This window comes from Sciurus vulgaris, assembly GCF_902686455.1.
Source record: "Sciurus vulgaris genome assembly, chromosome: 8".
Classification (NCBI taxonomy): Eukaryota; Metazoa; Chordata; class Mammalia; order Rodentia; family Sciuridae; genus Sciurus; species Sciurus vulgaris.
Genome location: NC_136468.1, coordinates 17,657,716 through 17,683,828, shown reverse-complemented (window position 1 = coordinate 17,683,828; position 26,113 = coordinate 17,657,716). Strand labels below are relative to the sequence as shown.

Sequence of the window (26,113 nt, the reverse complement as noted above, 5' to 3'; positions counted from 1 at the left end):
ATTTTTTTTTCTTTGTGCTCAGATACCTTCTATTCCTAGTCTACACATTAATTTATTCTCATAGCTTTTATCACTATCTACATTTGCCAATGACTCCTAAATCTTACCTCCAGCCCATCCTTTTCTTCTAAGCTCTAAACTCATCTACTTCTATTGCCCATCTCCAACTGAGGGCTGCAATGACCTCTCAAACCTGATAGTTCTGTAATTAAACTCATTACCTCCCCACTCTTTTCCCAGATCAACTCCTTTTCCAACATCGATCAGTTTTCCAAGGCGGAGGCCTGGTTTATTCTGACTCCCACTCCCAACTCATGTCCAGGATCCCATTAGTGACCATATCCTGCCACCAATGTCACTCTTAGTTCAGGTCGCCTTTATTTCTTCCCTTGATGGCTAGGAGAGCTTCTATGTCTCCCATTCTACTACTCCAGAACTGCGTGGTATTCCCTCCACATGGCAGTCGGTATTCTATGTTCTGCTTAAAATAACTTACTGTCCTCCCAACTCTCCTGATGACAAAACACTCCAAGTACAACCCGGCTCCAAGAAACCTGCATGGTCTAGCTCTTGCCTACCTCGTAGGTAAGATATGTATCCTATCCCACTCATCCCTCACTAGAGTCTGCACGCTGCTGTGCTTTCTGTCTTGAAGGCTCTCACTCGCCTCGTAACCACCCCTGCACACCTTTTTTTTACTTACATAACTCCTGCTCATGTCAGTTTAGTGCCCACCTCTTCCAGGAAGCCATTTCTTTGACCCCTTTCCTGTTTCTCCCATTCATGACTGCGCAGAGCTGGTTTGAGGAGTACACTAGCTGGGAAGGTTTCCAAGGGCTAAATCTATAAGTGGAACTGAAATTCACATCACTGGGAACCTAAATGAAGTAAAGAAAATATGCTAGCTAAAATTCTTATTTAGCAGACTTTCTTTTAGGAGAGATGGGAGTGTCTGGGACACAACGGGTAACATCTGGCATGTTAAGCAACATTCTAAGAACAATGGTTTCTGTTAATGGTAGGCTTTGGTTTTGCTGACTGGGGAGCAAATTTGATTTATTTATTGACTTAACAGAGGAAAACATTGTGATTTAGAGAGAGAGGCCCAAGGTCAAAGAGTATTGAGACTCGCCTTAAAAGCAGAGTCCAACTCCAGCATCACATGATGATATGGTTTAGATACGAGGTAGTCCCCCAAAGCTCATGTGTGAGACAACGCAAGAACATTCAGAAGTGAGAGCCTTAGCCCAATCAATGAATTGACAGATTGAGTGGCTGGAGAAGGAGGGTTTCTTGGGGCATGCCTTTGGGGTATACATTTGGTGACCAGCTCTTAGTCTCTCTCTTTCTGTTTCCTGATCATCATGCGAGCTGATCCCCTCCTCCAACACACACATGCACTCTTCCACCATGCTGTTCTTCCTCACCTCAAGCCCTGAGGAATGGAGTCAGCTGTCTGTGGATTGAGACCTTTGAAACTCTGAGCCCCCAAATAAACTTTTCCTCCTTAATCTTGTTCTTATCAGATCTTTTAGTCACAATAGCAAAAAGCCTGACTAAGTAACTATGCTGCCCCCACTCAAAATGAACAGAACAGAATTAAAATCAACCAACAGAAAATAGCATCTATTTCTTTCTTGCCTCTTCAACTGTGATGCCACCCACTCTCTGGTTCAAATCAGTTCAACCATGGTCTCCCAACACATCTAGAATGCAGTATCCAAATCTTGAAGAGACATAGATTTTATTGATTACATTTATTAGTGGATTAACAAATAACTAATTTAGAATAGAGAGGGAATTTATTTTTCAATCCCAGGTGAATATCTATGAGTCCAGTGATTCCAAAGTAGAATCTGAAATGGAGCCTCAAGTTATTCACTTATCTTCAGTCATGGTAGCACATGCCTGTAATCCCAGTGACTTGGGAGGCTAAGGCAGGAGGATCCCAAGTTCAAAGCCAGCCTCAGCAACTTAGCAAGGCCCTAAGCAAATTAGCGAGACTCTGTCTCTAAATAAAATATAAAAAGGACTGGGGATGTGGATGTGGATCAGTAGTTAAGTACCCCTGGGTTCAATCCCTGGTACAAAAAAAAAAAAATTACTTACTTCTCTTGGTGATCTTGAGCCTCCTTCTCGAAACGTTGGCTTACATCTGAAATTAATCTGCCATTTAAAAAGAAAAGCATTTATATTAGGGATAGCATCAGACTATATTGAATTGCCTAAAAACATCCAATAATGACAGATACTGAGGCTACAGGAAAAAACCCTAAAGAATAAGGAACGAAGTTTACTACTATTCTTAGTCCTTTGAAATCATCACATTAGATAATCTGCAGACACAGCAACTCATTCTCTATCTCCACTTCACATCCCTTCCTTCTCTCTAATAAAATCACAGAGTCTTTCAACAGTAAGGCTCTCAAACAGAAACTCAGAAACAGATAAGAAAGAGTCAGAGGAAATCTACACAGCAGTTAAACCATCCAGCTGGGTTTAACTTTTAAAAGTAGAAATTCTAAACTTGGAGAAATTAAAAATGTTGTAAGGATTATTCAAACAACACAAAAATCATTCTTCATAGAAGGACTCAGCAGCCCCTTACTTTAAAAATGGGAGGCCTCCTACTTGGCACACTTACATCATCTTCAGCTACAGGATGCCAGGAAATAAGTGTAGGGACAGAGGAGCTGAAATAAGCAGGGTTGGGATGGGAAAGAACATGTTAAGCTTAAACGCCAGTGGTTACTGCCACACCATCTAGGTCTCCAGCAATTAGCAATCAGTGAAACCGAGTGAACGCTGCATGGAACTAAAATATCTCAGTGCACTTATTTACACATGGCAACTCAAAAATATGGATGATGCACAGAGGGTCACACATGGAAATGCAGAGACAAGCATGAGAGAGCAGAGCAGGTCATCACTACTGGGTCCTTTCCTTCCCCCAAATGTCAAATAAACGCACGATACAGCATCCTCTTCTTTGGGGATGACACACCTCCAGGATGCCACTTCCAGTCCCAGCCACACATGTACACTGCACAAGCAAAAGCCCTGCCCAAGAAGCCCAGAGAAGGGACCGAGCCCTGGCTCCGGAAGACCTAAACTCAAAGACCATGATTTATCCTAAGAGTTAACATGTATTATCTCAATTGACCCTTAGCAAACAACAGAGTGAATGACCCTAAGTGCTCTTTTTATTATTAATCTGGTGATTATGTTGGACTTCTTGTTTTTTAAAAGGGTACTGTTTTCAAAAAGTTGGAAACAGAAATGGACAGCCCCATCTCTGAAGACTAATCATCACAGGAGGGAAGGGCAGTGGCAGGTGACACTCTCTTACCTTTTCTAGCTGCTCAATGCAGGCGGTGTGGACCACGATTTTACAGACTGCGCACTTCCTCCTGAGAGCCGATTTCTACAACATTCAATTCAAAACACAGGAAAGAAAGGTTAACAGTCTGTTGTGAAGACATCGCTGGTGTAAGGACAGTATACGTAAACAAAGAGAATACTGCCATTATTTCTATTACTAAGCGAATCTGAAACTTCATCAAAAAATCAAACAACGTGACAAACTGAATGGTCTTGTCTCACCAAGTAGCTCCACACCCTCATGGCCTGCAGTGGCCTAGCTGGTCTCTCCCAAGTATAATAATAAAAATGCATCTTACCGAGCATATCTTTATTGTGTTACAGTATTTCTAAGTGTTATGACCTTGCAATGTAGGCATGATTTTTATTCCTTTTAAAAAATACATCTTTCACTTTTTCACGTAAGCAGTTAAGGGTCAGGGCCACAAGCCTTACTTAGTTCTGTGTTCAAATCAAGCCTTCTTTTCCTATTGCCGGAAAGTCTTCATTTCAAGGGGACAGTCACTTTGGGCTTCAGTTCCAGGTACAAATCTATACTAAGATACTTGAGTTTCTGCTCATATTTTCAGGACCGAGAACACAATTCTAGAGTTCACACCCAAGAAACAATAATAATGATAACAATAACAACGACAAACACAGTGGGGGCAGTTAATGTAATGCAGGGCTTGCTGTGGGCCCTTATCAGCACTTCACAAATGGCAACTCTCTCAACCCCCACAACCCTATGAAATAGGCACCATTCTTCCCAGTTGACAGATGAGAAAAATGAGGCCTGGGAAGGGACCTGCCCATGGTCCTCTAATGAGGGCACAGCAGAGTCAGACTGGGTGACTCCTAGGCATTACTCAATTTGGCTTCTCTGACTCTTGGTAGTGTTTAAATTCACAATAAAAAGCCTTTTTAAGGTTTACCTTTTCTCTAACCATAAAGAACGGCAGGGAGAGCTGAACAGAGGGCTCTAGATTTCATTTCTACCAGGATCCCACAGGATTTAAGCTGGGAATGCTCAGATCTCTATCTACAAGGACATCTGAGAGGATATTTTTGTTTGCGCACTGGAAGAAACTTCTTAGAAAAAACCAATCTGCCAAACAGTCCATCAAAGCGTCCAAGTGTGAAAGGCGGTGAGCCCCTGTCCTTTCCGAAGGCACCTATAGACTGCAAGCAACCTTCCCCCTTCTGAAGAGTGGCTGACCCTACTGGGGTGTAAGAATATTGGAGCCAACTGTGGCAAGGAGGTGAGGAGGAGCCCAATACGGCTGCTGCCCAAGGAGACTAGAAGGACTGCAGAAAGCCACCTTGGGAGGGTCAGCAAAAGGAAAGAAACTGCCACCTCCTGGTTCCTGGACGGCTCCGGTCATCCAATGCCGGGCGTGAGCTCGTTTTGATACCAGTACTGACAGTGTTATCAGCTACCGATGAAACACCTAAACTACTGCATTACCACAACAGGGAAAACTCTGGAACGTGTTCACTGACTGATGCTAACTGACTCTGCTTGTGGATGCTTTAATTCCTCCCAACCTTCTTCTTCCTGAAGAAAGAACAGTGTCTTGAATGTGGAATGAATTTGACAACCAATTGATCACACAAATAACAAACCATAAGGGAAACTAATACAACTAGTAACACCAATGAAAAGGGTCTTGCTCTACTACTAAAAATAGCAGAAGCCAAGCAGGAGTGGGGGGCGGGGGGGAGAGGAGGAGGAAAGGAGGAAGAGGAAGGCACACGCAGCAAGAGAATGTGAAGTCACAGCAGTCACAGAAGCAGCAACAGCAATAATAAAATTCAAACTTGCAAATTTTCATGAGGGAACAGCCCATAGACAAATGCCTGGGCTTTTCCGTTTCCTATGTATATCCCGGTGGGATCCCTGCTTTGATACCAGCTGCAGAAAACCTTCCACCGGGCATTTGAGTCCTGTTGCTAACAGAGTGACAGAGATGCAAAGGGAACTGGAGTTGATTCTAGGCTGCTTCTCGCCATCCACAACACCCCTAGATAACGGTGCACAGGAGCAAAGCAATGCTACTTCAGGGGCTATGATTTAAGGTGTCTGGAAAACCTCCTTTCTTGTCCATAACCCCCACCTTGGTCTACTTTGTGCCTGCTATCAAGCTGCATTAAGTTCTATGGATCTCCAGGCTTCTGGAGGCTTCTTCAGAGTCACTGAGGAGGGCAGGAAAAGCAACAGGGTCGGTTCAGGAAGCCTGTGAACTCACTAAATCCAGACTGCTTCTTCCTTCCTTTGTTTTTCATTATCAGAATTCTGGGTCAAAATCCCTATTAGATAAGGGATCTGGGATACTAGAGTTTAAGAGCCACCACCTCAAGATACAACATCACTGGGTTTTCTGGGACAACACGTAAATACACTAACATCATTCACTGAATAATTCAAGAGCAGCGTTCTATGGATGACAACATACGAAAAAAAAGTGCTATATGTGATCACACTCATTTTAATTAAGTAATATTGAATTCTGAAAGACTATCTTAAAATAGATCACATGCTTCTGTGCCTCCTGAGGCAGCAAACATTGACCATAATCTGAATTCTTCGGTCTGACAAAAGACCCATTCAAATCATTGTTCCTGCCTTTGTTGCCCATGATTTCCTTAATGATAGTGTCTAAGCATCTTGTGATCTGAAAATCAGATAATTAAAGTTTATAAACACATACAAAATCAAGTGAATAAATTCTGAGTGAAGGCCCAAGGTTTGTTTCCGTACTAGTAAAGTACATGGATTATAGTTCCTCAACCAATGACATTGCTTCAGTGGATCCAAAGTCATCTGCTGACTTGGTTTATGACTATGTTTGAATTGGCTAAGGCTATCTGAAGTGGCTAGATAGTAAGTTTTGAGGGGAAATTGATCAAAACATGTAGAATTTTGTGCTTGGTTATGTTGGAATTTTTATTTTGAAGATTTAAGCTAAATACATGAAGCATGCTGTATTCTAAATACTCTGGCTCTCCACTTTTTCCTCAATAACTTTTACTTAAGCCAACTCTTCCTTCACTATGAAAGGTGATGAATTAAATCAAGTCATTAGGAACTGAGGTTGTGGCTCAGTGGTAGAGCACTTGCCTCACACGTGCAAGGCACGGGGTTCGATTCTCAGCACTGTATATAAATAAATGAATAAAATAAAGATCCATCAACAATTAAAAAAAAAATATATATATATACATAAAAATATTTTTAAAAAATCAAGTCATTAACAAATCATCCAACACGCTATTCTTCATATTGGGACACAGCTGTTATAGAACCTAACACAAAAACATAATTAAAACAGAAACATTATCTGGGACACTAAGTACATGTTTAAAAATTAAAATTATAAAAATGTATTAATTTGTTCTCATCAGTGAATCTAAAGGTCATTTGGGCTTTCTACTTAAATTTCAAATAGAGTAACCTCAGCAACCTTAATAAGAGTTTCCTGATTTTATCAGTGTTGGTATTCAAAATAAACCGATTAATCTCTGCTTGTGTGCGTGCATGTGTGTATGCTTTTATAGCATATTTGTAGAAACTAAGAATAGATCACATCCCATCTGTTATGGTTTGGGTATGAGGTGTCCCTCAAAAGCTCCTGTGTTAATACGGAAATGTTAAGAGGAAAAGTGATTGGATTGTGAAAGTTGTAACCTAATCTGTCCATCCTAGTTTGAATGGCCTGACTAGGTGTTAACTGTAGAGTGTGGCTGGATGGGTGGGTCGATGGGGGTGTGCCCTGAAAAGGTGGTTCTTCCTGGTGCCCTTCCTCCCCTCTCCCTCTCTGCTTTCTGGCTGTCATGAAGTGAGCTATTTTCCTCCAACATGCCCTTCCGCCATGATGTTCTGCCTCATCTTGGGCCTAGAGCAATATACTTGGCTGGTCATGGATTAAACCTCTGGAAACATAAGCCAAAATAAACTTTTCCTCCTCTAAGTTGTTCTTGAAGGGTATTTCAGTCACAGTGATGAAAATGACCACATACCATCACATCTCACTTGTATCAACTAAAAACATGATTGACAGTTACTTAAATAATCACATGAAAAGGGCTGGGAATGGCTCAGTGACAGAGCCCTTGTCTAGCAGTGCCTACTCCCCCAGCAACCCCCCAAAACAACAACAGTAACAAGATAGTACGCTACACTTGAGTGGCGGGCCTGATCTAGCAGCCATATAATGGCTAGAGGAGGCAACACACTCAAAGTTCTGGCTTGGCCCTTCACCATTTTCCATGCTACAGGCACTGCTGGCATTCAAAGCAGCTCCTCACCAAACTACAGCTCCTATCAAGCAAAGAAGCAAAAGTGCCATAGCTTTAGAGCCCTGCAGCTGGAGTTCCAGGGACAGAAAGATGAAAGGCAAGTAGTGGCTGACAGTACACAATTGTCATATAAAGGGTTTAATATCTCACCCTATCCCACCCAACTACAACCTGTGGCTGCAAGTCTCTGATCTATATGTGGCACTAAGAAAGCTATCTTTAATTCCCTCGAGCAAGACAGGTGATTTCTGATAAGGTACAATGAATATCTGGTGGTAGGAGAGTCTGATGGGGGGAAAAGGAAGGGAAGGAGGAGGAAAAGAAGAAGAGGAGAGGAAAAGTAATGACAAAAAGGAAGGAGAAGAAGGGAGAGAGACAGGAGGAGAGGAGGAACAGCAGGATGGGTTGGGAGGGGACAGGAAGGACATGAAGACTTCAGGGACTTTAGTAACTTGCTTTCATAGGTCTGTGATTTATGAAAGGATTGTGCCTTTGTGCAGCCCAGGGTAACTGGAATTCAATGTTTATTGCCCCCAACAGTCTGCAGTTTGACCCCAAGGAGCGGTAAGACAAGGCTGGCTATTCCCGTCCCAACAAACCTTACCTCTCCTTAAACAGAGGGCAAATTATTCTGCCTGCTGACCTTACATGTCTTGCTGTAGCCTTAGGAACACTGCCCCTGCCAAACACCAGGCTTAACCACCAGAAATCAGAAATCTTGGAGAAAGTGTGAAGGGAAAGAGCCCATGTAGAAAAGAGCCCCTTCGTTTCCGTAGAGCAGGAGCACAGAGGCCAGAGCCTGCTCCCGGGCCCCAAAATGCCAGGATTCAGTTTGGACCCACAGCTTATCACTTCAGACAGAGACGCCAGAGTGGAGCCCAGGTCTAATGCAGGGAACGGCTGCTTCCACTGAGCCCTGCGAGCCGGGAGGCACCCATGGTGGGCGGTGGGCGAGGGCAAAGTAGGGAAGGAGCTTCATGGGGCTCTCAGGGGAAGGTCCTGCTGGTGCCGAAAGGCCCAGGAAAGAGGAAGTGCTGAGGAGGCTGTCGGGCCGGGGACTCCCTTGAGCACCTCCCGACTGGTTCCTCGGACCCTTGGCCTTCCTAGGTCAGAAGCTTCTCCCTTCACACCACCAGGCTCAGCCACAGCAGGGCTCTGGTAAGAGGGCAGAGCAGGCCATGCAGCCCAGGTTAGGCTGGCCTTGTCCTTTTTCTCTTTCTGAGGGTGGGGCTAGGGGAATGCTTAGCGAATGGCAGGGCAGGAAACTTCCACCCTTTAGAATGTCAGGAATTTGGAGTCCTTTAAGTAAGGACTGCCTGCCTCTCTGGGCAACAAAAACAAGAACATTTTTGCTGTATAATCCAAGGTAAATGAAAACAAGAGTTCTTTGATTTATTTAAAACCTCATTAGAAGAAATGACAAGCAGACTTGGCAAGTCCTGCTTCTCTGGGGAGCCTGGGATGCAATCTGTAAATTGGAATTAGGAAAAATGAAGAATGACATTATCTGAAAGTTCCATAAGTAAGATTTCAGAGCCAAAGTTCAGCCTCCATTGTCACTCATGCTGGCTCCTCTTTTCCCCCAGTGGAATGTTTCAGAAAGTCAGGAGGGTGGCCAGTTGAGGTTCCAGCACAACCCTATTGGAGGTCCTGGGATATCACCAATTCTGTCACCTGCAACAGGATCTCATGGTCTCAGACCAAGGAGCAGAGATGCACATATCTGAAGGAGTCTGTGACCCAAGAGAAACTCAGAGATATCCTTAGAAGGTTGACTTCAGGAGAATGGCACTTGTAGAGGGTCCCAGCCCTCAGCCCAGAGAGAAAGGCTTCATTTGTGAAGACCCATGTGTTGATAAAAAGTGTTCTCTATACAGACAAGGCCCTGGTAAGGACTGAATTCCTCTGAGATGGCGTTCCGCCATCGACTGAGTTCCTCCAAGACAGTCCATCATCAACACCCTAGATAATAAATGATGCCAAAAGTACCTCGGAATACCTGAAAGAAAAAAACAGCAGGGACAGCTGGAAGATGAGTGGGGGGATTCTTGGAAATGTGTGCACCAAAATGCTCATGGCAGGCATCTGTGTATGGCAGTCGTCTGAATCATGATGGTCTGACCTGTCCTACAGTCACACACACAGAGAATTTCCCATGTGGCTGACACAATCTCTTAACCATGGGCCTTTCTAGAACATATTTATGGAAATTCAGTCAACATATCATTCTAACATCACTCTAGGTAGAAAGCAGTGTGAACTCTGCAGGACACACAGAGGAGAAAACTTCTGTCTTGGGAGAAGCTGGCAAGCCACTTGAGGAGACAAGAAAGACTTGAGGGAAAAGGTCATTTAACAGGAGAGAGCTGCACATGGCAAAATGTTAAAGAAACAGCTCAGAAAATAAAAGCTATAATTTAGAGGAGGGTAAGATCTCAGAGGCTGAGTCAGTAAGAAGGGCCTAAAGAGAAAGCCAGTTCTTGAATTTAGCCTTAAAAGATGTACACGTTTGAAAAATCAAAGATATCCCAGCAGGGAGAAGATCGAAAGTTATCATTATTTAACAGGTACTGATGCCTCCTAAAAGGAACTGAGCCTGCCTGGCTTTGACTTGTGAGTTGGGCACAGAACTGCTGGGCTCACAGGTGCCCCTGCATGAGCTGTAACCCAAGGTTCGTGGTTGAGTTGGAGGTTTGATCATGTGGACTTGGTTGGGGGGTTGGGTGCAGTGGGTGTCCACAGATGTGTAGTGTAGGCACACTGGCAATGGAAAGAGGTCACACAGCTGTGTCATGAGGGGCTGCAATAGAATTGGCAAAGTAGAACTATTTCCAAGAGGCCAGGGGTTAAAAATCATAGCCTTACAGAGGAGAGTCTTCTGTGTTTTCCCCCATGGCTGTAATCCAACACCAAGTACACTGCCTGACACAGATGTCCTGGAAGGAGAAGGAAAGGAGAAAGGGAAAACAGCCTGCAGAGGGGGGTTTCTCCCCACATAAGCCCTCAACCTGCTCCCACTGTGGGGAAGTGGTGGTCTTGGAGAATCAGGAGACCAAATCCCCACTACAATAGTACATGGGCCTCTCATAAGGGGCCATCCCAAAAGTGATGATGAGGCTCCTAAAAGTGCTTGAGGAATAGAAGACCTCTAGAGACGACAGGGGGAAGCAGGGCAGAGGCTCCACCGCTGTTGGACAAATCACATGTCCTCTGGGGTTGACGGGAGGCCATGGTGCAGAGGACTGAAGGCTTCCATGGTGGGTAGAGCAAGAAGAGACTCTGCTATGGCTGCTCACAGGAGGCCACATGGATCTGTAAGCCAGTCAGAACACGGAAGGTTTATTTGGGCAATAATGGAGATGGGAGGCAGAGGAAGCAGCTAGAACTGGAGCCAGCAAGGGAGCCAGACTTCCCCAGAAGTCCCTGGCCAGGTGACTGGGATAGGTCCCTAAAGGTGCTAAAGATGGACTTTAAAAAGTACAAATAATAGGTACAAGGGACGAATAGAGGCTATGAGACTAACAATGCCACAAATAATCATTTCATTTGGTAGCAGAAAGAAGAAGATGAGAGAAGGTGGGGATAAGTAATTTATTAATTCAGTCAACCAATATATATCGAGTTCCTATAGGTGGCAGACACGATTCCAGGCACCGGGGAAATAACAGTAAGTGTGTGTGTGTGTGTGTGTGTGTTTATGTATGTCACGGAGCATTGTCTACCTGAGAGGTGGCAGACAATGAACAAAATAGGTAAGTATAATATATAACATGCTGATGGAAATAAGTGCTGAAGAGGAAATTAAAGAGCAGAGAGATGGGAAATACCCGAAGTGGGGAAGGTGTTCAAGAAAGGCTTCACTGAAAAGATGGATCCTGACAAAAACCCAAAGGAAATAAGGAAGTTCACTATGTAGGTAAGTAAGGAAAGCAGCGCAAGGAAAGGGAACAGCAAGTGCGAAGCCCAGAGGCATGCGGACGTTGGTATGCTTGAGGAGTGGCCAGGGTGCTTGTGTCGGTGAGTGGAATACACTAGGTAGAGATGAGGCCAGATGGCAAGAGCAGGCAGATCAGATAGTCTCTTGCATGTTATGGTTAGGACATGGACTTTGTTTCTTGAAAGAAAACAAGTCATAAAAGACTACAGTGATAATTCACATAGTAGGTGCCCACGGCCTGAACTGAGTGATAAGTCTGAAACAGAGAAGAAAGGCAGAGAAGCGAGAGTGACTGTGTAGTCAGCTTTCTGTCACTATGACAAAAGAGCAGAGAAAATCGACATAATAAGGGAACAGGTTTATTTGGGCTCACTGTCTTGAAGGCCAGAGGTCATCTGGCCCAGTTGCTTTGGTTGGTGGCACAGTACAGCATGGTAGGAGTGCAAGGAGGAGGGGGGTCTATCCACCTTACAGCAGTCAGAAGCAAAAAGGGAAGACAAGAAGGGGATGGAGTCCCCAATATTCTCTGTGAAGACAGGCCCCCAGTGACCTGACCTCCTCTCATTAGGGCCTGATTCCTATCACTGCCTTCCAACACTGCTGTTTTAGTCAGCTTTTCACTGCTGCAGCTAAAAGACCTGACCAGCACAACTGTAGGGGAGGAAAAGTTTATTTGAGAGCTCACAGTTTCAGAGGTCTCAATCCATAGATAGCAGGCTCCGTTCCTCAAGGTGAGGCAGAACATCAAGGCAGAGGGAAGCAGTGGAGGGAAACAGCTCATGTCATGATCAGAAGCAGAGAGAGAGAGAGAGACTCCACTCTCCAGATACAAAATAGATACCCCATAGCCACGCTCCCAATGAACCACTTCCTCAGCCACACCCCACCTGGCTCCAGTCACCACTCGGTTAATCCCATCAGGGATCAATTCACTGATCAGGTTAAGACTCTCACAGCCCAATCATCTCTTCTCTGAACTTCCCATTGTCTCACATGTGTGCTTTTGGGGGACAGCTCACATCCAAGCCATTACAAGTGCCACGGACTGAGGACCAGCCCTTTAGCCCATGGGCCTTTGGGGAACATTTCAGAACAGAACTATAGCAGGGACTGAGAGTGCGTACCTTTCTTTCCAAACCACACAGGTCTTTACCAAGGTCAACGTGAACTTCTCACACTTTGGTCTTGGGTTTTTCAGAAGAATAACCAACTGTCAAGGTTGATTTCAATTCTACACCTTTGCTGCAGGTATAGACGAGCATGCTGACTGCATACACAACACATACTGGGTGTTACCTACTGGAATTGCCTCTGAGTACCATAATAAAAGTCATTTAATACGCTCTTCCAACAGTGTGTTTTGTTCTTTTCTAAGGAACACATCCTCTGAAGCACTCTGCATGTGAAGTGTCTGTGTTCCTAGAGACACTTCTGAGTAGCCTCAGATATGCACGTAAATCTTGAAGCTAAGCCAGGTCCCCACTGGAGCTGATACAAAGAAAGGTCAACCCCATAACTCCCTGAGAGACACACGAAGAGAAGAAGAAAAGTGCCTCCCTGGCATTGTTTGGACACAAATAAAAAGTGTTATAATTCCCCAACAGCCAGTATATTTTATAGTCTGCATTCAAAGACAGGGAAAAAGAAACCAAAATCTTGCAGCAGAAAGCCAAGGGAAGGAGAAGACTTAGTGAACTGAATATGAGAACTAGAAAAATACGTGAAAACCTTTCTTCCTCCCGAGAAGCAGCCAACTGGGACTCACCTGAGAAGCAATTTGGTAAGAACCTGATACTAGAACCATGTTGACTCAAAGCTAGGGTTGAAGGTTCTTATCAAGAATGACAGCCCACCATGTTTTGAGCATTAGATTAGGACTGAGAAGAGCTATGGTCAGAACAATACAGGATTCTTTTTAAGTGGGGAGATAAAGGTACAGGTCTGCATCTCAAGAGTTTACCCTTATATTAAAATCAGTATCAAATCACACTCTTTAGGAGAGTTTTTAGAGTGACTCTTTTTTTTAGTTGATTTAATTTTTTTACAGGGGAAAATGTGATAGGTAGAGTCTTGCACTGTGTCACAACATTTTGATCAAAGCTGGACCTCATGCATCTATGATGTGACACAGCATACAGCCTAGATGTGTAAGAGGCCAGACGTCTAGGTTTGGGCAAATGATGTTTGCCCAAACCTAGACGTCTAGGTTTAGGTCTATGATGTTTGACAAAATCATCTAAGGACACTTTTCTCAGAAGACATCCCCATCATTAAGTGGCAGAGGACTGTACAAGATTTCACTGATGGGCTTTAACAGAAAGCTACCACAAGAATCTTAGGAGAAATCTACATCTTAGAACTCAATTGGGTGGCTACTGCTACCACCTTTTAGAAATCTACATAAAATTCAGGTGCAGATATTTAGACACAGAACATACTGGAGTATGGTGAATGGCCTGAAAACATTGGTTAGTGTTGGCACAAGCTGAATGAAATGATCCTAACACACAGATGGTCCCAGAGATGATCAAATGTGTGATGTCCAATGTCCCCTCCACAGGCTGGCCCTAGATTGCCGCTCTGCTCACACACTCCTTCATGATGGTCATGATGCATTAGAGTGGGATTTCAATCAGTGAACTCAAATCTTCAAAACCCTGTCATTCTATTTCTTCCTGGTTCTCATTTCACCCAAGAACACTTTATATTTTCATATGTGATCATCACCCCCTATCTCGTTGCTCTCACCTCTTCTTTCTCCCCACCCTCTCTGACCTGCTTGTGCTTGGCTTCCTCTTTCACATTTGCTTTTCCGCCCAGGAGCCAGCAGGTCCTGCAGTGTAGAACTACAGCCAGTCACAAGTTTTAATGCATGTGCTGACATCTTCCTGTCTCAGGTTCTTCCCAGCTGCTCTTGTGGCTGTTCCTTGTTAAGATTTTAACCCTCTCCTTAAAGTTTTATTTTGTATTAGCAGATCAAAGTTGCCATACGTATAGAAATATGATTACAAGTGCACAGACACTAACAAATAGAAATTCATAATTAGAGACCCACATATATAAATGTATGTGCATCTACAAATTTCAAGCAGGCAGGTATGAGTGAGGATGGGCTGGATAGACTATAGAAGCCATAATGAAAACAAGGTAACAGGAACTCATGTCCCAGAGGTTATTTCAATGGCTCTCTCTAGTTCTGAGGTAGTATATCTTGGACACAGGACAGAGTTGAGGCTTGATGTAACTAGAAGATGTAAAACTTTGCCTTTTAACTCTGGCTGATATGAGAGTATCATTTATGCCATCTTACTTGTATCATGAATCTGAAGTGTTCTCATTATTTAACTTTGTGGAAATAGATGGAATTTTCTTAAAATAATACCTAAATATTTCTAACCTATAATTCAGAAGCACTTGTTTTCATATGAAATATTATATTTACTTTAGAAACCATACCCAGCAGTGGTAAGCTAGTTGTCCTTTTGTTGCTATTTCCCATGTTCCCAGACACTGGTGACATAATTAAGACAGGGTTTCCCAGCCAGTTTCACCCAAGAAGATCAACATTTCAGTCATGGCTCACAATGACTGACATTTCAGTCACTTTTCACTGTATCTTCAGGTGGAATGCTGCACATCCCTACCCATAAGGCTTTTTTTTTTAATGATTGCTGTTTTTATTTGTTCTAATTAGTTATACAAGACAATAGAATGCATTTATGCAGTTTGATAAATCATATATAAATGGAGTATAATTTCTCATTTTTATGATTATCCATATTGTAGGACCCATGTGGTTTTGCAATAAGGACACCATCACCCTAGTTCACTAGGTGGCTGGCAGTATGATGCACGTGATCCGTAGCCAGACCAGGTACTATTTAACCACTTCAGCTAAGGGAACAGAGACCCTGTGATACTGAGCAACTTCCCCAAGGAAGAAGAGCTAAGAGTGGAATCCAGGCCTTCTACTGATGATAACTTACCTTCCCTCTTATTGTCTTTGCTGGTGTTGGATTATGGGACCGAGACTGATGAGAACCAATAAGTAACATGATATCTAACACAACTGCTTTATTTGGTCTGTTCTCATGCTATCCTCACAGGGATGGACCAATGACAACCACATGACCAACCACGTGAAGATGGTAAAAAGCAGTCTCTGTTTTCCATGAGAATTAAATAAAATGGGTTTTAGAAGGTTTAGAACTGGCCAAAAGGGCTTCACCCCCATAATAGTCTACTAGAAGTGAGTGTAAAATCTCCCTCTTGAGAGCCTCAGAGCCTCAGGAATTGAAATGTCCTGCACTATCAGTACAAGGATATCTAAATGGCAGGGTCCACCTGGTGATCAGGGTCTCTGTGTATATCTCTCCCGCTCTCTCTCTCAACAATCACATTGTTGAACTCAGGTATTCTCTCAGTGAAAAGTCACAAGATAACTCTTCAGTGCAGTTATTTGTTCTCAGTGTTGGGAGTTCAAGAGTTTAAAATAGGCAAAGTCCCCAATCTATGTGGAGACAATATTCCAGTGGTGGAAACAGGCAAATAAGAGGGGGGATACTTTTTAAAGAATGTGAAAGAAAGTGATGTGTGTCATAAACAGTGGGAAGAATGGGCAAGGAGCAGGGCTGGTTGCTCCACTGCACAAGGTCTGTCACGGGTTTTCCTCAATGAGACACAGTAGGTGATTCTAAGACTCCAAATCCAGTACTCTGGGTTTCCTTTTAGGGATCAGCATCCTGGAACCACTTTCATTCCAGGAGGAATGAGTATAGTGGCAAATATTTATTGATTATGATCTGCCATGCTACTGACTCTTTTATATGCATTATCTCATTTAACTGTCAAAACAACCATAAGAAGGTTGCTATTCACATTTTACCAATTGGAAATTTAGGTCAAAGAGGTCAAAACAATGACCAATATCATACAACTCTGACCCTGGATACAAAGCTAGATCATCTGATTCTAAGTCCACATACTTCATCAAACACCTACCCCTCCTTCAAAAAAAAAAAAAAAAAAAAAAAATGATGGCCAGGTATCCATTTCCTTGTGTTTTAAATCATTTCCTTCTGAAATGTTTCTGCCCGGACTGTAAGACAGGAAGCAACAACAACAGAAGACTCCTAGGAAAACAGAGACAGTGTCAACTTTGGAGGTCATAGTAATTTTGAGTAGTGACTAATGCAAACTGTTTTGCCAAGATTGAGTGCCCCTGAGCAACAAGAATCTTCCTTAAAATCTACTACTGTGGGTTGTTGGCTCTGGGAGACACTGGCAGAAATAAAAGCATCTCTATGCACCTGGGCATTGCCTAGGTGACATGCAAACTCTATGTTGAATTGATGCAAATTATCCTAAGTAACAGGACCATATAATATTAAACAACAACAGAACTGCTTCACACAAACTCACACACCCACATACAAACACAGAAGCATCCTTATCCTAAAATTGTCATCACAGAAGAGATGGCAATATTCTCAGAGGTTCAAACTCTTAAGAATAGAGCAACATACACACACACACACACACACACACACACACACACATTGTTTGCTCAAGGCAAAAGTTTAAAGGCAAAAGAAAAATGAAAAAAAAAAAAAAGTGGTGAAGTTTTGGCTGCTGATTAAACTGTGGTGACTTCTCTTCCCTTTACCTTTGGGTGGACATGAACTGCCTGCTCTGCTGTCCCCCAGGATTGTTGCTAGGGAACCACGATGAGTATGAGTCCTAGGGAAACTGCAAAGAAATGTGTGAGCATTTCTCAAGTAGTTTTCCACTGGATCTTGAAGTCCCATGAAATGCCAAGGGCTGTTCTGAGGGGGAAAGAATGGGTTCTGCAACCCTCCCTACCCCTCAGGGAAAAACAATGGAGTCCTGCATGCTTACATTCTTTTTGAGTTTCATAAGACCTACTTTTATATTAAAGGTGTTCAGTGTTTTCCAAATTTATGATCATGAGGTCCTTTTAGTTAATAGCATCCCATATGAATTCAGTGTTGTCCATAATAAGATTTGGGGAAAACATGAACTGTGCAAACAGATGATGGTAAAGGTCACCTAGAAGTGACAGAATCCTAAAGACCCCTGGGCTTCATAGCCTAAGTATCATCTCTCTCTCTACTGAACGAGGTAGGCAGGAGAGTCATATATTCTCCTTCTACATGGACAGCATTCCGCACCAAATGTCGATTCTAAGAACCATCACGGTAGCTGTAATAGTAACAGGGACTAACGTGGCAGGCACTATTCTCAGCGTACTCAGGGATGACCTCACAGCAATGTCCAATCATCTCACCAGACCCACAGAGGGCAACACTACTTCCATCCACAGGAAACCCCACCCCCTTCCTCCACTCATACCCACTGACGAGTAAGTCAGTAGCAGAGCGTCTGTCCGTGAATTTTATTTTTCCATAAACTAACATTGTTGATGGCTGTGTTTTGTCTGAGTCATCTTGATTCATTAGATCCTCAATATCCTGTTGGTGGGAGAGTCCTCGAGCAGACAGCAGCCTTGGCAGGTCCCTGGATATGCTGTCTTCAGGCTGCCACCCAACAACTCAGAAAGTTGGCTTTGCCTCCTGGGCTTTGCTGCCACGCACGGGGTTCCCTCTGACAGCCTGCACTCAGCTCAGCCAAGCCGCCATCTGGGGTGTGATCATCAATCTGCCACACTGGACAACCAGCATGTGAGGCTCCAAGAATAGGACTTAATGCAGGCAGATCTTGGTACATTCTGAGACCATTGTTGGTGCACTGTGGTGTGCACCTGCTGGACCAAAAACACAGATGGGCAGAAATCTCCCAGCAAGGTATGCTGGGTACTGGTCCTCTGATCATCCTTTTACCTATAACACACAGACACATGGAAATCTGCTGCCTAGTGTTCCAATTTTCCTGAGATGAAATGGACCAGGTGTAACACAGTTTGGGGTCATTTCAATTCTTAAGATGAAAGTTTCCTTCAAATAGGATGGAGAGTTTAGACTCTTCTTTCCAGTTTCTTCCAAAAACCCAACACCATAGTGAGCATCCCTGTGGGCAGATACTGTAATATCCCACCATAGGCAATGAGGAGGCTTCCAATCCTCTGAAAGAAGACACAGGATGCGAGAGGTTTCTCAGAAAATGTTACTTTGCTTTGTTACATTCATTTGGTCTCACCCATGACCTAGTAAGAATATGGGTGTTATACACAGGATCAAAATGATAGAAGGTGAAAGAGTCTCAATGCTGGGACTACCTGGAGTCATGCCAAACATAAGGCCTTATGAAAACCAAAGTCCAACCGACCACTAACTAGGTTGTTCAACTTAATGACATTGAACTATAAGTGGGAACAAAAGAGAAGACGGAGAATATGAACATTTGTTAATGTCATCTTTTTCCGATTCTAATAGGTAGCACTAATCATCACTACTTTACAGAGGAACTTGAAACTCAGAGCTGTGGAGTGGAACTTGGGTTTTCATCCGGATCTTTTCATCTCTAGGTCTGCAGTGGCTCCCACTCTCCACTCCGCTGACCCTTTTGCCACATGGCCTACTAAATGTGATTCACTCTCTCTCATCTCAGTGAAACCACATCTGTCAAGCTGCCAGCAACACTGGAAGACATTTCCGGATGAAGGTCAGGTGTTGCAGGTAGAGTTCACCTTTTTGACCAAACATTACCCACAAGGAAAAGACTAAAGCAAACTGCAAGAGTGAAACAACAGCAAAAGGAAAACAGTGCCTATTCACCTACCCACAAAAAGAAGGTGACATAAGCACATTTAAAAATAGAGAAGATATATCTGGTAGCGGCATTTTGAAGTCTGACAGTTCCCTTTTCCTCTCTCACAACCTACGCGCTCTCACTCACCTAACCATCTACCTACTCTCTCCCTGTAGCTCTCAGCTGCTGACACCTACCTGTCTATTCACCTACCCAGAATCCACCTGCCCCTCCACCTAAACCCTCGAGGCTGCTTTACTTGTGTTCCTGTGCATGCACCCATGAGCCTGTGTGGATCTGGAGGTACCTGCATGGCTAGATAAGATCTGCACCTCACAGAGCTGCTGCTGCCCAAGCTTCCTAGAGCTGCCCTCACAAAGTACCAACATCAGAATGTCAACATTGCTGCATACCTCCTGGGTGCTCCCCGAGGTTCTGATGGCAGCCCACAGTCCTCGCCACTCTTTGGCTGGTAGCTGCACCACTCCACTCTCCACCTTCGTCATTACAGGGCTTTCTCCCTGAGTGCTTCTGTGTGTGTCCTCTCCTCTTCTTACAAGGACACTTGTCATGGGATTAGGGCTCACTGGACTCTGGTATGACTTCATCCTAGCTAATGACGTTTGCAATGACCCCATTCCCAAATAAGGTCACATTCCAAGGTCCTGGACTTTAGAATGTCAGCATATCTTCTTTAGAGTACATAGTTCAACCCTCACCTGCCACTAACTGCCAGGTACAAAGACCAGACCACCTCATTTGGTCCTGACACTCTCCCTGAAGTTCATCAGTGGCTCTCTACCCTGAAGGTTTACAGAATCATCTGCAGACACATTTTGTTATTTTTAAAACATATTTCATGCCCATACCACACATTACAGGTGGCATTACAGATTGGGAATCAACATTTTAAAATGCAGAATGAAGATGTAAAGTGTCCTGTGTAAATACAATGCTTCTCAGAAATGATGATCACTGAGGTCAACCTTAACCACAAGGCTTTAAAATCTGGAAACCAAAGCAAAGAGAGTTAAAATGATATATCGACAGTTTACCCAGAATATAAGCAGAACTATGGGTTTTCAAACCCAGGTCAGTACCACAAAAAGTCCATTTCCTCACCATCCATGCTGCCCATCTGTGCCTCAAGGCACATGTGACCAACTCTGGTATGTCTGTCTATAGACCCACGTGAGCACGTCCCCTTCAAGTGGGGAGCTAGTGTGCTCTGGTCTGTACTCTCTGGATTCTTAGGGAAGGGGTAAGTTCCTCTGGATACAGATACTTGGCTGGACATCTTTGTACACGCCATCACTGGAGCAAGGGAGGTTTCTATAAGAATAGCCACGAACCAGCCAGGGTGTGACTTATAGGTTAGTAGTTGTCACTTGTAACACTGTCTCAAGGTCCCTGGTATTGGGTCCACAACCAAAGACACTGACAGAATAAACAGACAAAGAAATATAGATAGAAATCAATGTCACCAAGTGAGAGCGCTCCTAGCTTAAATTTTATTTCAGGTATTTCTTTCTATAATCAGGTTGGAAAACAGTAATCCTTCTTCAGTTTCATTATTTTTACATCCTTTTCTCCTCTCTAAACCAGAAAAAGAAACAGTTACTAATTTGGGAACTGTTGCTGATTTGGGAACAAGCTTAATCCCATTAAATATCTATTCACAGATATTCTACTGTATTGCCACCAGAGAATAGAAGAGGAGGAAAGATTTTTAAAGATCATGTGGTTCAGCCCTGAGGCTTCAGAGCAAACTCCTGTAACAGTCCTAGATTCTCTGATGTCACTGGCTTGCTTTCAATATCCTCCAATATCAGTGCCCAATTATCAATCCATATGGCAGCAGAGGCCCTGGCTTTGCAGACAGTTTTGTTAATAGAGACTCTGATTTCCCTGTAAGCTACAGTAACTGTCTCAGTATCCCTGATGCAGCTGTGGTTAACCCCTAATGCTACCACATCATTATCATTCTCAGCCACTTTCACCCTCAAGGTCGTCTTGGATTGGACAGAGTACTACATAGTTATACCAACATCTATACATGTTCCAAGTTTCGATTCAGAAAACACAGAAACACCCCCACCCCATCCTTTCTATGCTTCCCTGACACAGGCCCTTTGGCATGCTCCTGTGTGACTCATGATTGCTGTCTCTCTTGTGCAGAGATTGCTCCTGTCTCTGAGTTTGTTCATGTTGTTCTCCCTCCCCAAAATGTTCTCCTTCCCCAACTTCACTTACGTAAATCTTAGCCATCTTTCAAAGCCGAACTCCAGCGCCATTTCCATGACACGGCCTCTGTCTACCTCAACCCACACTGATTTCTTCCTTCTCTTAACTTTTACTGGTGACATTTGCTTTGCTAAAACAGGGTAAAGAGTGAGCACAGGCCTGTCTTTAGGGATGGCTTCTCTCCTCCCCCACGCAGAATGCCTGAACTTTGTTTAGAAGCCTGCAGGCAGAACTTAGTTCCTGGTTATGGTAATTTATCCCAAACCTAACCGGTGGCCTTCTTCAAATGGGGTGCACTCAATGAAATGAGAATGTAATACACAATGTATGTATGCAGGGTTCTTTTACAAAATCATCATTCAATTCTAAGAAAGTTGCTAATAGGACATTTAAACTGGGGGCTCCCCTTGCCCACAGCAGGAGCACATTCTCCCTCTCCAGCATCCTTGGGAGATGGTCATTCAGCATATCCATGAGCACATCCTTTGAGCCCATTTCTCCAGCTGGACCATCTGGACAGCTGGACAGTTTCTGTTTGTTAACGTACTTAAACTACAGTATTTCTTGAAGTTAAGTTTGTGGACCATCTGCACCAGAATATTCGAGATACTTGTCAAAAATCACAGATTTTCTAGTCCAACTCTAGGCATAACTAAATCAGCATTTGGAGCAAGGAAGGAAACAGTAATTTGCATTGTCCCAAGGCTTCCCAGATGATGTTACTGTGCCACAGAGGGTGGATCCACTGTCAGAGTCAGTGGCTTCTAGGTTGACAACTTATTCCAGCTCCCTAGTAGCAAATAGCAAGTCACTTCTTATTTCTTCACAGCAGCTCTTAAAATCCTGGAAGACCTCTCACTGCCCTCCTTCCTTAACACTCAGCTGAAACCAGGTTATCTAGTTTTTCTTTACCACAAGGTTCCACGCGCTGAACCAACGTGGGCACTCTCTTCTGGGTTCTTTGCTGCTTGTCAATGTCTCTCCAAAAAACGTGATCTCAAAGAGGGCACATGTCTCATGAGGCATGTGGTGGGGGGAGAGAGCTGGAAGGTTTTTAAAGCCTTTACTACACATGGTCAATTTTGTGAAGTGCATCCATCTACTCTCCTGCCGGCTGTTCACGAGACTCCCTGTTTCAGCCTGAACCAACCAGCTGGAAGTGTCATCACTTCATAAACCTTTGCTAACTGAGGAGGCACCTGAGGTTGGCTCTTCAGAGTTATTCTAACTTAGTGGCTTTGTTTTGATTTTTCACATCTGGATTGGCAATTGGCAGTTTTTCTATGAGTCACCTCTTCTGCCCTTTCTGCCTTTTTGTTGTTGTTGTTCTTTTAATTTGTTCTACCAGTCACTGTGGAAAGGGCTCTTCCTATGCAGTGCCTCACCAAATCCTCAAAATGGCACTTCTAGGTGGAGATGCTAAGTCTTCAGGAACAGTGGGCTGCTCTGCTTCCTCACTGACTTATTCCTTGTTTAATCAACAATTTTTGGAGGAAATTTCTTTATCTTCTGGACACTTGGTAAACTGAATTAAGAGGGCCCAGTACTAGGAATTCTCACAACTCGGTTACCTGATCCTCCAGCCTACAGTTCTCTTTTTCCTCTTTGGTATTTCCTCTGACCTAGAGGTAAAAGTAACCAAATAATAACCAATTGGTGTCCAGCAGTGCTGTTCACTGATACAAGGTAGGAGGATGTGTATGCGTATTCATGTATTTGTCAATGGAGGTGACATGTATCTGCCCCAAAACGAATAACAGAAAAGGGCCCAAGGGAGCCATTTGGAGATAAGGAAGAATCTGTAACAAATCGGTCCATTAGTTGACAGCAGGATCATTATAAAGTCCACATGAAGCAAGAATGGCTTTCCTTTTTTCTATTTTGTATTATCTGATATCCCAAGGCCAGTGTTTATGAAATTAACTAAGACCCTAATGTTAATTCATTATTTATAGAAGTTTAGTCCAAACAGCTGAGCTTCTCATGGATTTGGTTAATTTAATCAAATTCCACGCAATTATACTTTAATTAAAAATACATATGCATAAAGTCAAAATGCTTACATTTAAATCAATTGAATTTAAAACAAGATTAGAAGAGAAATGCAAACGATTAATTACAGATCTGAGTTAGAAGCAAAATTTAAAATAATTTAATCCCACTCTCTTTTTCTACCTGGAAGGTAGCCAAGACCCAAAGGTCATGAATTCTCCTGTCACACAGTGAGTGTTAATGTTGAGATTCAAATCCAGGTTTTCTGACTTCAAAACCAGACCCTATTCATCGGAGCCCCTCCTTGACCTTTTACTATTCCCAACTTCACTGGAGCAAACCCTGATTCCCCCCACAAAACCTGAAAGTTTTTTATAATAAAAGCTATGCTAGGGGTCAAAACTGCTAAAGTACTATAAAAGGTCTTGGTTCTGGGACTTGGCCACACCTGATAAAAGCATATTCTATGAACTTTGACAAAAGCTCAGATTTCTTCCTCATTAGTTATTAACAGACACATATGCACTTAAAATTTCAGTGCCTTACATGTGGCTCCAAATCTTTCTAACACATAATAAACATTACAAAAATACTTAAGTACTATGTATATTATGTCAGTCATTCCCTCAAAGAAGAAGGAACACCTCTCTTCTTTCTTCTTTACTATTGTAAGTTTCCCATCACTTTCTTTTTAGACTAATAATTTTAAACTATGCAAAAATTTTAAGCTCACTTTCCCAACATTAAAGTTTTAGTTTTTCCATAACTTACTGCATGGCCCGTAGGCTTTCCTCACAGAACCTAAAGACAAATTTCAACTTAGACTGACTGACACAAAGTGAATTTTAATAAGCAAAGAATACCCTGATTGATCTGGCAGCTGATTCTTCATATCATTTCTAGCATCATAGCCTCCAGAAGAGTGGGATTAATTGCTAGGCCTACACCCACCTCCAGCACAGGTGCGTCCACCCTGCTTCCTCCTTCACCCATCAGGAATGCTGGCCGCCACATGGAAGAGATCACCCTCTTCCTCCACACACAAGCAACCCTCTCTCCTTCACATGCACCCTCTCCCCAGCCCCGACACACACTCACACAGAGACCTACCCTGGGCATCATCCTTAATCAGCACATCACACCAAGGTCTCACCTGTACCATCAAACCCTGAAGCTATTAAAACTGACAACTTGCAAGTCATATTAACTCAATACTCTGTCGCCCTTGAAAGCATCCAGGAAGTTTTCCACCGCACAAGGACAGGCTCCTTCAAACCCCTCCTGAGAAATCCAGGCATGGAACCCCTCTGCCCTCAGACCCAGAAGCACCCCCACCCTGCCCCTGGGGCAGAGACGGAGCCAAGAACACACTCACTGCAAATCGGACTTGGCAGTTCTCCTCTCCCAGGTAGCAGAGGTCGCCTGAGGCATTGGTCTCCAGCCAGAGGTGCTCCCCATTCACGGCATTCTCCTGCAAGGAAAAGACCAGGTGGCCTCAGTTTTCTCTTCAGGGACAAAGGGGGAGGTTGAGGCTTCTATTTAGAAGTACGAAAGTTACCCTAAGCAGTTTAACCACTTCTCCTTTGACCCTCTAAAATACTGCTAGAGTCCATACTACTGAAATTCTAGAAATGAAAAAGATGTTTGGAAAACTTTCTTTGAGCTATGAGCAAAGCAGACACAAAGTCTTAAGTTGATTTATTCAACCATGTGGTCATTTTTGAAAGATGTATTCAACAAAAATGAGGAAAAAAAAATCACTAAATAGTTTCATGTTAAGCCTTACTTATCCAGGTCCAATGCTGCAAATTCCAGGACAATTGAGATCAAAACTCTATTAAAATTTGCCTTAACTGAGAGAGTTAGAAAGCCAATGGTGGTATTAAAGTACTTTGAGACCATTTGAAGAAACATTTGTATAAGCAATGGGTAAATTATACTTCTGAGGGCAGAGGCTTCTTAAAACGTAGTTTAAGTCCCTGGTACTCAAAGCATAATGAACCTCTACTGACTCAAACATTTTACTAATTCAGTGAGGCCTTCCATTCAATTAATTCTAAATTTTTCAAACTGAATAATTTTATTGCTTCTAAAAATAGCCAGATACTTCTGAGGGCAAGTAGAGCTACTGTGATGTATGATATGATGAGCAATAGTCCTACTGTCCGAAAACACGCAGCATTTAATTAGAGAGAGGAGGGGAAACACTTGTTTTTTAAAGTACGACAAAGAGAATTCCATATTTCTTGTAATGCACTACAGTGGAAAGGATGAATTTGTATATTAACTGTTTATTTAATTCCGTTAAAAAGCATACCAAGATATTAGGGAAAGCACTGTATTAGATTAATCATAAAGGAACAAGATGAAGTCAGCAGGTCTGATAGGAAAATTCCTCTTATTTTTATCTTAGTCATTAGAAATACATGGATCTGTGGTTATTTTTCTATGGTGGATGCTAACCCCCAATCTGATGGTATTAGGAAGTATAACAATTGGGAAATAATGAAATCATGAGGGCAGAGGCTTCAGATAGGATTTGTGTCTTTATAT

General features: G+C 43.1%; 1 protein-coding gene across 3 annotated transcripts in view; it reads right to left on the bottom strand.

The window, feature by feature from the left end:
- DGKI (diacylglycerol kinase iota) overlaps positions 1–26,113 on the bottom strand; it is a 432,523-nt gene that overhangs the window by 254,533 nt on the left and 151,877 nt on the right. For all 3 annotated transcript variants that reach the window (XM_079150095.1, XM_079150096.1, XM_079150097.1), the window contains exons 3-5: positions 24,936–25,031; positions 3,350–3,424; positions 2,110–2,166 (exon numbers count right to left, since the gene is read on the bottom strand). In XM_079150095.1, coding sequence (XP_079006221.1) covers positions 2,110–2,166; positions 3,350–3,424; positions 24,936–25,031 — 228 coding nt within the window. The remainder of the gene's footprint in view (positions 1–2,109; positions 2,167–3,349; positions 3,425–24,935; positions 25,032–26,113) is intronic.